Consider the following 12,711-nt stretch of genomic DNA (forward strand, 5'->3'; position numbering starts at 1 on the left):
GACCCCAAGAAGGTAATCCTGATGGGCATCTTAGGTTTCATGTGCACCCACTAATTAACAGAGTAGGGGATATCTCTTTTTGATCACTTCCCTACCAGGCCACGGGGAGGAAGACAAACTCAGTTCTCACGTAAATAGATGAAATGTGGTATCTGGGTAGAAGGGTTTCCCTATTCCTCAATAGGGAAGAGGGGATGGGGAGGGAGGGTGGGACTGGGAGGAGAGGAGAGGAGAGAGGAGCCTCTGACCCAGGTGTAAATTGAATTAATAAAAAAGCATGTATAGTCTATCATTTGTGAGAAAAATGTATAAACATGCATAGAAACTAGCAGAAACAGCTTTTATTTTCTTTGTGCTTTTTGGTGTTTTCCAAAAGTTCTGCATCAGACATGTGTCAGTTTTGCAAATAGGAAAAAAACACAAGGGCTGCTGGTTAACGAGCAGAGTGGGAACAATCGCGCTGCAGCCCGGGGGCGGGGGGGGGGGGATTTCATCTGCAAGAGGGAGGTCTGGATTTTCAGAGCTCATTTTCTCCCCTGCCAGCTTCTTGCTATTAGATGTTTTGGCAGCCATTAAGAAAACAAACAACTAATGTTGGTGAGTATGTGGACAAAAAGGGAGCTCTTATCCTCTGCTGGAATATAAGTAAGTGCACTGTGGAAATCAATATGGAGATTCCCTACAAACTAAAGTCACCTGCTAACATGACCCAGCCATGCCGCTCCCAAGCATTGCCCAAAAAATCCAAGTCAACAAATCACAAGGGAAAGTGCATTTCACTCCAGCGTGGTGGCAACTGCTAAGTTAGGGAACCAGCCAATGTGTAAACAGAGACGTAGGTAAGGAATATGTGGGTCCTCTGAGAGCATGAGGACCTGCCCTGGAACTCCAGCACCCACACAAATAGCTGGACAGACATGAGTGTCTGCAACCCCAACACGGGAGGCAGAGACATCAGGATCCGCTGACAGCTTACAGGCTGGTCAACATCCCAGCCAAAGCCGTGAGCTTTCCGGTTCAGGGAGAGGCCATCATGAAGCAAAGAGGTGGAGAGCGAAACAGAACACACATGAAGTCTTATTACTCTACACGCCCGCAATGTGCATGCGCCCACGAGAACACACCGCACACACACACAACACGCACAAGTAAGATTAAATTTAAAGAATGAGGCTGCGTCGTTTATAGGAAAACTGATGCAAGACCGTCTGTCACATGACAAACTAAATCTCAAAAAAAAAAAACAACAACTAAAAAACCACCCAGATTTCACATTTTCTCTAATTTACAGATGACACGAGATGAGACGCCGTCTAGAACAGCAATTGTCAACCTGTGGGTCCCGAGCCCTTTGGGGGGGGGAGGGTCTTTCACAACTCTAGCAAAGTTACAGTTATGAAGTAGCGGCATAAACAATTTTAGAGTTGTGGGTCCCCACAACAGGAAGAACTGTGTTAAAGGACTGCAGCACCAGGAAGGCTGGGAAGCACTTATCTATTAATGGGAGGGAACAAGTGGGGGAGGGCAAAGTCATGGGGGAATGTGCTCAAAGTGCATTGCATGCTTGCATGAAGATGGCCTTCAGCAACTCACATAACATAAAAGATTCTTAGAAAAACAAAAAGATTCTCCAGTCCTCCGGGTGCCTAACAAGAATACCACTTGGCGGTATTCTTAGGCATTTAGATTAAAATAAGGGGGAAGGCCTAAGGATGTGGCTCAGAGGCACGGAGCACAAGCACAAGGCCCTGGTGGATACTCAGCACTGGGAAGGGATACACGGAGGGAGGAAGGGAGGGAGGATGGACCATTTTCTGTGTAAAACAAATTATACTCACAAACGTGTATTTCTTTCAGTCTTTGAGGGCCTGTGAAGTGCCGGTTGCAGATCTACAACTTTTTGTGACAGCTCTAAAAAGATGCTTTCGTCTATCTATGTGGTGCTATCACTTTAACTTATCCCCCAAATCACAACCTGATGACAGCGTGTGGGTAGAGCCTTTGGGCTATAGTGGGGATCGGGGAGGGTTGGGAGGGTGCCCCCCCAACAGGATTAGTGGCTTTACAGGAAGAGGAAGAGTCCTGAGTTCATTTGCTTGCTCTTTCCCTGCCCTGTCATGATACAGCAAGAAGGTCCTTGCCAGAGGTCAGCACCTCAATACTCAAGAACCAAGACTCCACCACTGTAAAAAGTGACCTCCGATTCTTATAAAGTAGCATTCTCTAACAGAGGCGAAAGCTGGGACTACAACATGGCGTCTGGGTACAGTTACTCCGGGAACCACACTAAACATTTCAAGGCTAAGTCCATGGGGTCGTAAATGACTGCTGAAGGGCACAAAATGTTTCTGCAGGACTGAAAGAATCCATTCCGTTTAACCCCAGGGTTTAGGAGTAAATGCCTAGGATGACTGAGCTAAATCACAAGTCTGCCCATTACTTTAAAAGCAAGGCTAATCACACAAAGTTCATACATACTAATAAACGGTCAGGAAGAAATAATGCTAGACAAAAGGAAAAACTAACAAACTTGAGTAGAATAAAAACCGAGTAACAGAAGAAACATCTGCCAACATATTACATATATAATGCAACAGAGGAGCAGACAAATTAAAGGTGTTCTTGTCATGGAGATTATACTGAAAATAAGGTCAGCAACCCTTTAGCAGTACAGCATATTTGAATAGACACTTTGTGGCCTTGGGATGTAGCTCAGTAGATAGAATACTTATTTGTCTGTCACACATGAAGACCTGGGTTTGATCCCTAGCATCACATGAACTGGGTATGGTGATGGATACGATCATCCAACACTTGAGAGGTGGAAGCAGGAGTATTAGAACTTCAAGGTCATCCTGAACTACAACGCTGTAAATTCAAGGCCAGCCTACAAGATTATGTCTTTAAAAAAATGAAAAGTATTTCCTTTCCCATCCAATTAATCCCATCCCATTAATGACTACAACCCTCATGCAGGAATCAAGGTAACACTTTCATCTCTGGCTGTCGTAAAGTAAATGCCACTGTACGGCATATGTACCACACTTTATAATTACTCATACACTACTCAAGGACTAACGAGTTAACCCTCGGGAGCCATGGACCTAGTAGTCCTCACGCTGGAAGGCTAGGGCAGTTATTGCCAGGGCCTGACACTTTGCAGATTTTCATCTTAACACGGTAAGAAAGCCAGGTGCCAACATACAGGTGTCGCTTCCTTCAGACCCCAGAATGTCACCCGGAGCTCTTGTACGGGCACCTGCCTGGCAGCGTTCACAGATGGCAAAGAGTGATGACCCAGTGTCAGCTGTAACTTCAGTGAGTTGGAGCAGTCACACCTGGCCTTTCATAGGTGCAGTGTCACTCTCCAAGCAAAAAAAAAGACCAAGTTCACATTTCAGAGACCAGCAGTATTCCTGTGCCTCATGTTCCACAGGCTGGTGATCTTCAGCTCCCAGGGTACCATGCAACACAGCCCTGAAAGCTGCAGCATCTCAGGTGGGCTTACATACAGGACACAGCAGCCCCAAAGAGTGTGAGCCTTGTCTGTTCACACCATGAATTAAGTGCTTGAAAGGATCACAGTGTTGAAGACAGCTCCATTCAATAAAATGTGAATAAGTTATATTTTTTATTTTTCACAAATAAAAATGACAAGTGACATGTAAAGGACATGACAGTAATAAAACAGCAATAGGCTAGCTATCTCACAGAGACAGACGCCCACGAAGAATAGAATACTGATTTGTAAGAAAGACTATTAAATTAATCTAGAAATAATGTATTCTTAACTAAATTGACAAGTAAAAATTGAGCACACGTCAAAACATCATCTAGAACCCATGAAGTGGTGCTAAAGGAAAAGGAAAGTCTTGAAGTCCATACTGGGCTCTCTACCGAAGTCAAGGCTCAAATCCTGAAACAGAAAAGGAAAAGACAGTTAGGAAATGCTCCCTGGGGTTTCACAGACACGTTTCTGTTTCCTCCCCCTCTCAGCTGGGCTGCAGCGCAGGGCCTCATGCACGCTAGGCAGTGCTCCACCTGAGGTAGCTGCTGCTCACAACAGACGCCTGAGCATCTCATCAAAGGAGGGTCACGAGGGACATGAGTGGCTCAGTGGGCAAAGGTGTTGGAAACAAGACTGCTGATGAGTCTAAGCTCCAGAATGCATACGGTGGAAGGTGAGAACAGACTTCTCCAGGTATGCCATGGTGAGCACATGCATTCACATGTGTGCACACTATTGGAAAATAAGATAAATTCATACTTAAAAGGATTGTTTAAAGATTTATTTTATTTTTAATTATGTGCTTAAGTATGGGGTGTGGAGGGGACAGAGTGCCCAAGCAAATGCAGCTGCTCTAGGAGTGCAGAAGAGGGTGCTGAAGACCCTGGAGCTGGAAGCACAGGCAGCTGGGAACCCGAACTGGATACTGGGAAGTTAACTCAAGCCCTTCAGGAGAGCACATAGCTCTGTAGGAAAGGATGGGGGAACCAAGCACAGTGGTTTATGCCTGTTTTTCCAGCCTGCAGCTTGGCTCATTCAGTGAGGGAACATGCAGTAAAAATCTGGAAACTTTTTGGACAATCAGTTTTGCATTTGGCAGGGATGGTCACTATTCAATCCTATACCAATAAGATGAGAGTCCGTAACTTCAATGTGAGGAAAACGTATAATTTACATTCTATTTATACACTACAACACATAAAACAGTGTCTCTTTCCTCCCTGACCTATGGAACGAGTCTGAGACGGAGTTCTATGATGGTGGGCTGGACTTCTAGCCTGCCTTTCTTTAGCCTGGCAGCGAAGTTCAAGGGTTGAAGGTGGACTTTGATATTAAAAATACCGTACATGCTACCTACATGCTTTACAATATGGAGAATGAATGTACCAGGAAACAGCTTTCCTGACATACCCATGTTCCTCGAGAAAAACTGGACAGCACTGGGAAATTAGTAACGAGACTAACACAGTACATGGACTAAGTCTTTCCTATTAAAAACTGAAACCAGTTAGTAACCTTACAGGTAGACCCAATCTTTAGATTACATACTCAAGGCACTGAGAGTTTGGATGTTCCAGCATTTAGATTTAGGGAAGAAGAAAAGTAAGGTTAAAAATTCTATTAATACCAGGTACGCAGGCACATGCCTACAGTCTTAGCAAACAGGTAGGGGCAGACAGGGAGACCTGGAGTTTGAGGCCATACTGAGCAGCACAGCAAGTTCCTGGCCACTCTAACCTATCCAGATACCTATCTAAAAAAACAAAAAACAGGACAGGATGGAGGTCAGCTGTGGAGTATGTTTGTGGCATGTGCTAGGCCCTCTGTTCAGCCCCAGCACTGAAAAAATAAAAAAAGAAAAAGAAGAAACGAGGCCATCAACATTCAGTCATGGATGGGAGAAAGAGCCACTCCCAGGTGAGTTGGTAGCAATGGATGGCTGGGGAGAATGGAGCCTCATCCCAGTGGTTAGTGCCTCAGCCAGTCTGATGGAGGCAAATCAGAGGGGATGCGAAATGGCTAAGAAAGGGAGGAGAAGGGGGTGTGACCAGACCAGACCATGTCAGATACATGCGTGAAATTGTCAAAAATACATTAGAAAAGGGGAGGGGGCAAACCTTCTTAAAACCAAATCAAGAATCAAACGAAAGACTATCTTGGCCAGGAAAATGGACAACAGGAAGCACTTCACACAGAAGCACAGAGCACACCTCACCATAACCATCATGTATTTTCATGGCTTTTGTGTTTTTTTTTTTCCTGGTGAAAACCATATTCCCTGGAAACAAGGGCTCTGTCTAGGAAACTACAAGAGCTTGAGCAGCATGAGAATGCTGTCAGTGGTCTGGGAACACTCACACACAGGTGAACTTGAATTTTCTGATAAAGGAAAGAGAGCTTTAGAGCACTAAATAAACTCTCAAATCCTCCTGTGGTTCCTCCAGTCTCCTAAGTCCCTAAGAAACACAGAAATTTTTGGTTTTGTTGTTCTCCTTGTGGCGCTCCTGTCCCCTCCAGGCCTTTCTATCTCCCCCTTCTTTCCTAAGATTCCCTGTACTCTGCTCAAAATTTGGCTGAGTCTCAGTCAGGATCTGCTTTAATACCATGCTGGGTAGACCCTCTGTGGTAGGCTCCTGTCCTGTTCCCTGTTTCTCCCTCTTCCGATGTCCGTCCCCTTTGCCTTTCTGAATGAGGATTGAGCATCTTACCCAAAGTCCTCCTTCTTGATTAGGTGTACAGATTTCTTTAGGTGTACAGACTTCAGTATGATTATCCTATAGTATATGTCTAATATCCACTTATAAGTGAGTATATACCATGTATGTCTTTCTGCTTCTGGGATACCTCACTCAGGATGATCTTTTCTAGTTCATACCATTTGCCTGCAAATTTCATGATTTCCTTGTTTTTAATTGCTGAGTAGTATTCCATTGTGTGAATGTACCACAATTTCTGTTGAGGAACATCTGGGTTGTTTCCAGATTCTGGCTATTACAAATAAGGCTGCTACAAACATGGTTGAGCAAATGTCCTTGTGTGTACTTGAGCAACTTTTGGATATATGCCTAGGAGTGGTATAACTGGATCTTGAGGAAGCGCTATTCCTAATTTTCTGAGAAAGCACCAGGTGGATTTCCGAAGTGGTTGTACAAATTTACATCCCCACCAGCAATGGAGGAGGGTTCCCTTTTCTCCACATCCTCTCCAGCATGTGTTGTCACTTGAGTTTTTGATCTTAGCCATTCTGAATCTGGGGTTAGGGGTCTTTTCTGAGACTGATACTCCAACTAAGGACCATACATAGAGATAACCTAGAACCCCTTCACAGATGTAGCCCATGGCAGCTCAGTCTCCAGGTGAGTTCTCTAGTAAGGGAAACAGGGACTGTCTCTGATATGAACTCAGTAGCTAGCTGTTTGATCACCTCCCCCTGAGGGAAGGGCAGCCTTACCAGGCCACAGAGGAAGACAGTGCAGACAGTCCTGATGAAACCTGAGAGGCTAGGGTCAGATGGAAGGGGAGAAGAACTGTGGGAGGGGCATGGGAGAAGAGGGAAGGAGTGTGGGATTGGGAGGGGACAAGGAAGGGGGCTATAGCTTGGATACAAAGTGAATAAATTGTAATAAATAAATAAATAATTGAAGTGGAAAAAAAGAAACACAGAATTAAGGGGATATATATATATAGCACTTACTGTTCTTCTTTTTGAAACATTTATGGATATAACTGTGTTTTTCTAAATGTTTCATTAGTAATGCTGAGTCTTGTTAGTCTGGTTCCATAATAGTCTATAATGTAACTACTTCCATCTGACGGGCCAACAATCTAGGAAAGATCAAAATTGAAAGTTATTCTTCTTATGAAAAATATTTGAATTTACGTAAGCAATAAAACTGTTTCAGAATCCCCCCCCCCAAAAAAAAAACAAAACTGAAGTAAAGGAAAAACAAAAAACAAAACAAAACAAAAAAAAACCCAAAGCAGGTGATGAAGTGGAAACAGACAGGGAGAAGCTCACAAGCTTAAAAAAAAAAAAAAAAAGGTGAAAGAAGTGGGTTCCAGCTCAACTTGCTTGCCCTTGCTCTGGCTTGCCCACTTTGTTCTTGTTTCCCTGCAGGCAGCAAAGCCAGTATCATGTATTCCCACCTCAGCCTTCTCCAATATACTTCTCTCCCCTACTGTATACACCGCAGTCCAGGGAAGGACTTTCCCTGATCTGTTTGTGGCTTATGATGATGGCTGGATAATTACTACACCCAGGGAAATGGCATGACTGTCCAGGCCAGACTCCCGGAAGGAGATGGCACTGTAACTGACTACAACTACCCAGGATGCAAAAAGGAGAGGTTGAAAGAACACACACACGTTGAGGCTAGAGAGGTGGCTCAGCAGTTAAGAACCCTGGCTCTTGCAGAAGATCCAGGCTTGGCTCCCAACACCCATATAGCAGCTCACAACCATCTCTCACTCCACTACCAAGGAATCTTATGCCCTCTTCTGGCCACGGGCACTGCAAGCACATGGCGCACAGACATACATGAAGGTAAAATAATCACACACATAAAATTATGGATTTAAAAAATATTTATTTAAAAAATACACACATTTACTACATCATCTGTCTACTGTTAACCACATCTGTATGGTTAACAAGATCACTATAAATTATCATTTAAACCAGAAACCTCCAGGCCAGTGAGAAGGATCAGCAAGCATAAAGAAAAGCTTTCCAACAAGCCTGAAGACCTCAGTTTGATCTCTGGAGAAGGAGAAAAACAACTCCAGAAACTTGTCCTCTGACCTCTATATGTGGGCCACAGCATATCTCTCCATACATGTAATAATAATTATGGTAACAGTAATAACAACAACTATACTAAAACTGTACCCTTACCAGTACAGTTTTACCTAGTTGCAGGTGGGCCTAGGAAGGTTTAAAGGTATTAATACCCCATAAACAAATCTGCCTGGCAGCAGGCTTCAGTAGAACTGTTACACTATTGTTCTGTCCTGTGCCTCCTCTCCATGTGGTCCTTTCTCCAAGCAGTAGCAGAAACACTGTCATCAAAGCCTACCCTAAACCTTACAACAGCAGCTTCCCCTAAGTATAAACACCTCTGGGGATTTTTGGTTCCTTGAAGGTTGGTGGGCCAATCTGCCACTATCTCCTACAGAACTCTCGCTTGGGCCTCTACTACAGCTGCAAAATACCTTGCCTTGGATAACCTTGGTCCCTGGGAGTTTATCTCTAAAATCCCAATGAGCAGCTGCCTTGGTTGCCAACGCTGAAAACTACTGACAGAAGCTGGAGAGGCTGGGATGCCCTGATGCTGACATGCCGGCTGCTTACACCAGTAACCCCTACAGTTTAACTCTCACCAAGGAGCTGCACATGCAACTAATAGAATCTCTTGATGTCCGACTGTGATAGTAAAAAGACGGGCTGCTGAGGCACCTCACACAACGCAATGCTTCATGGTAACTTCACTGAAGGCAGTTTCCCCAGGTTTTGGTCAGTATGTTTGGGTTGGCCGTTGTTTCTAAAGTCTTTAAAGGGGTATTATATTTTAAGGACATTTCTGATGGCTTATTAAGAGTCCACTGGTTCTGGGGGGTAGTGGGTAAGTTTTCATGTGAGAGGAAATCCAACAGCCTGGCAAAATGCTTTGGCCCCACGGTGTGCTGGCCTAGGTTCATTCCAAAGGCCCAGTCGGCATGTCTACCAATCAAGGTCGTGTTAGCCTGATGCCAGTTACAAATATCTCATTTTCCAGAACCTTTACATAAAAGCATTTCATATCTTAAGTAAAACCAAAATTATTATAGTTTCTAAAGAGTTTATTTCTTTCTTTATAAAATAGATGACATTTAAAATTCGTGGTATTTATAGTCTGTTAGATACATTTAAAAATTGATCTAACAGTTTTATTTAAACATGTCAATATTTAAAATTACATCCCATGCAACTATTTAAATTTATGATGGAAAACTTAAATGTCAATTTAAAAATATGCAGAGGGTACAGACTTAAAAATATTCTTCTAAGGGTTATACAACTAGAGTGAAGAAAGCTGTCACGAGCACTTCTCATTTAAAAGTGATTTCAATGCTGGGAGTTGTGATGTAAAACTGTAATCCTAATGCTTGAGCGATAGAGACGCCACAAGTTCAAGGGCCAGCCTGAGCTACAGAGCCAAACTGTCTTAGAAAAATAAACAAACAGGACTGAGGAGATGACTCAGTAGTTAAGAGCCACCGCTGCTCATACAGAGGACCTGACTTTGGCTCCTGGTGCCCACATGGTGGTCCACTACCCTCTTCTGACATTGGAGAGCACCAGGAACACATGTGGTACATGCGCTGGGAAAACACTCATACATACAAAATGAATAAATCTAAATGAGAAGAGCAAAAGGGACATCAATTTAAAAATACATAGTTCAGCCAGGCTCAAAACTCAAAAGGCAGCATACAATAGTATTCAGCTGTAGCCCCGGACAGCTGGGGGTGTGGTCTAAGGCAAGAAAGCACAAGGATTGAACCTGAGGCCAGCCTGGGCTACATGATGAGAACTCATCTCATAAAAGCAAAGACTCAACAAACACTTAACTCCTACACTATTCCAGGAAGATGACAAACAATCTGCATTTAACAGTGACTAAGACACCATCCCTGCCAACAGGGAGACTCCTCTATTGGATTCAACTAATACTTAAACAGCCGGCCACTATGTAAGTCAGCTGCTGCTATGCATGTTGACTTAATTCCTAAAGATTAAATTAAGTTGTCTGACATTTACGGATGCTATGTATAAATTTAGGTAAAAATTAATGCATCTGTGACATTTTTTGTGGCTAGGGTCATGAGGAATTACTAGGAACATTAAGCTATGAGAAGAATGGGTAATTAGAAGACAACATATTCTAAGACTTTATTAAGAAAACACAAAAAGTGAAGCTCAGCTTGTGGAAAGGGGCCAAAGAACACTGTAAAAACATCTCCTGTTGGAATATGTGATCAGACTGGAACTGAGCCTTTTGTTATATTATTTTCTTTCCTGTACTATTTTTCCTGATAATTGCATTTACCCATTGAAGAAAAATATACAAATGTTAGAAATAAGGTGATAGATGATTGGGTGACTTTTTAATATCATGCATTTCTAATAAGCCCATGTGCAGCTCGTTTCAAGCACTGATGTTTTACAGTATGATGTAAGCCACTAACTTGTACCCCTTCCCTTTCCTGTACTGTAGACAACACTCATAACAGTTTACATGCATGTGGTTCAATGTTGCGCATAACTTAGCAATCATATTACAGCATTTATTTTCCCTTAAGCTATTAATGTTAGTTCTTCAAAGTTCCTTATCATACAAGTAGGTCAACAAGAGGACCAACACACTCTATGGAGCACTTTTGGGTCAATGAGATACATTTAAAAATTGATCTAACAGTTTTATTTAAACATGTCAATATTTAAAATTACATCCCATGCAACTATTTAAATTTCTCAGTGGATAAAGGTTTTTGCTGCCTAGCCAGCCTGAGTTCAATCCTTGGACATCACAATGGAAGGAGATCCAACTACACAGAGTTGTCATGTATGCCATGATAAACACTCACACACACTTGTAAAAAAATGAACTAAAAGATTTAAAGTAAGAACTTTCTACAATACATATTAATGTCTCCTAAGTACAAAACCCTAGATCCACAAAACTCATAATTTTCTAAAGCTACTATCACAAATGACTATAAATTTTGTAGCATAGCAGGCATTTATAGCTCTGGAAGACTGAAGCTGCAAGCCTCTGGAGTCGACTAGCATTCTCTACCAATTATCACACTGGATAGTGCAAACAGTAAACCAAGATGGCCTCCTGTAGCAAGATCTTGAATTTGCCTGGCTTAGAAATAACACTCACAGGTTCCTCTGGCCTGGCCTGGCCTGGCTATGGAGATGGAGCTGCACTAGAGAGAGCTTCTTGTTCTCTATCTGTGATGCCTTTGGCCTAATTCTTGACAACACCCCTGCCCCCATATACACTCATCCCCAACCCTCACCCACCCTCCCATTCACAGGTATGCACCTACACACACAATAGGCATGCATTGAGCCACGTGAATTGGATCTGTAGTTATTGTTAGAAATGTGAAATTCTTTTTAATATCTACTTTAAATTTATCTAACAGTGGGCTTTAGAGATGACTCAGCAGTTACGAGCAGTGGCTGCTCTTCCAGAGGATCTAGGTTCAATTTCTAGCACCCACACAGTGGCTTACAACTATCTGTAACCTCAGTTCCAGAGGAATCAATGCCCTCTTCCGGCCTCTGTCAGCACAGGAATGCATCTGGTCCACAGACGTGCATGCAAGCGAAACACTCATATACATGAAATGAAAGTAAACATTTAAAAAACATTGCTTAAGCCGGGCATTGGTGGCACATGCCTTTAAACCCAGCGCTCAGGGAGGCAGAGACAGGCGGATCTCTGTGAGTTCCAGGCTGGCTTGGTCTACAGAGTGAGTCTACATAGAGAATTCCTGTCTCGAAAAAAACAAAACAAAAATCATGCTTAAAATTTATTCTAACAGTATTGTACTACAAAGCTTCACAATTGAAAACTCTTTACTCTTTAAATAATTTTACATATTTGTGTCCAGTGGGGATTTAATCAGGGACTCCTGCACTCTCGCTGGCTTTCTACTCAGCAGCCTCTCCAGTCTTTCACTTTCCTTTGATACCGGTTTCATTAACTGAAACAGACCAACCTGACTCACATGAGCCCAGGCAGGCCTTGAACAAACAGGGATACAGTGAATATCTTTGTACATGCTCCAGGGTAGACAGAGATACGAATTTTTGAGCACAAGCACCGGGGGATCTCCTTATTCGCTTATTAGTTGTGTGAATAACCTATTCTGTCAATTGCCTATTGGTGTAAGATGCTCTTCTACTAGATTATCATTTGCAGAAACTGACTTTATAGTCTAGATATCAATTCTTATTATTGTTATCCTTTTACTCAGTCTATTAACTGTTGATTTAACCTATTGTATCCTTTTAAAACCAAAATTTCTCCGTGTTTCATTTTATATAAAAACTTTGGGCTTGGATATAGGTCACTGGCAGAACATGAGCCTAGCATTTTCAATCCCTAGATTTGAGAAAACACACACACAGAGTACCTTTTCTCCAA

General features: G+C 42.7%; 1 protein-coding gene across 1 annotated transcript in view; it reads right to left on the reverse strand.

The window, feature by feature from the left end:
* Nucleotides 1-3,602: 3,602 nt before the first annotated feature.
* The window catches only part of Tm2d1 (TM2 domain containing 1), a 32,450-nt gene continuing 23,341 nt past the window's right edge, over nt 3,603-12,711 (reverse strand). The window contains exons 6-7 of the mRNA XM_060365923.1: nt 7,203-7,333; nt 3,603-3,916 (exon numbers count right to left, since the gene is read on the reverse strand). Coding sequence (XP_060221906.1) covers nt 7,223-7,333 — 111 coding nt within the window. The 3' untranslated portion in view covers nt 3,603-3,916; nt 7,203-7,222. The remainder of the gene's footprint in view (nt 3,917-7,202; nt 7,334-12,711) is intronic.

The sequence above is a fragment of the Meriones unguiculatus genome, chromosome 12 (genome assembly GCF_030254825.1).
Source record: "Meriones unguiculatus strain TT.TT164.6M chromosome 12, Bangor_MerUng_6.1, whole genome shotgun sequence".
NCBI lineage: Eukaryota > Metazoa > Chordata > Mammalia > Rodentia > Muridae > Meriones > Meriones unguiculatus.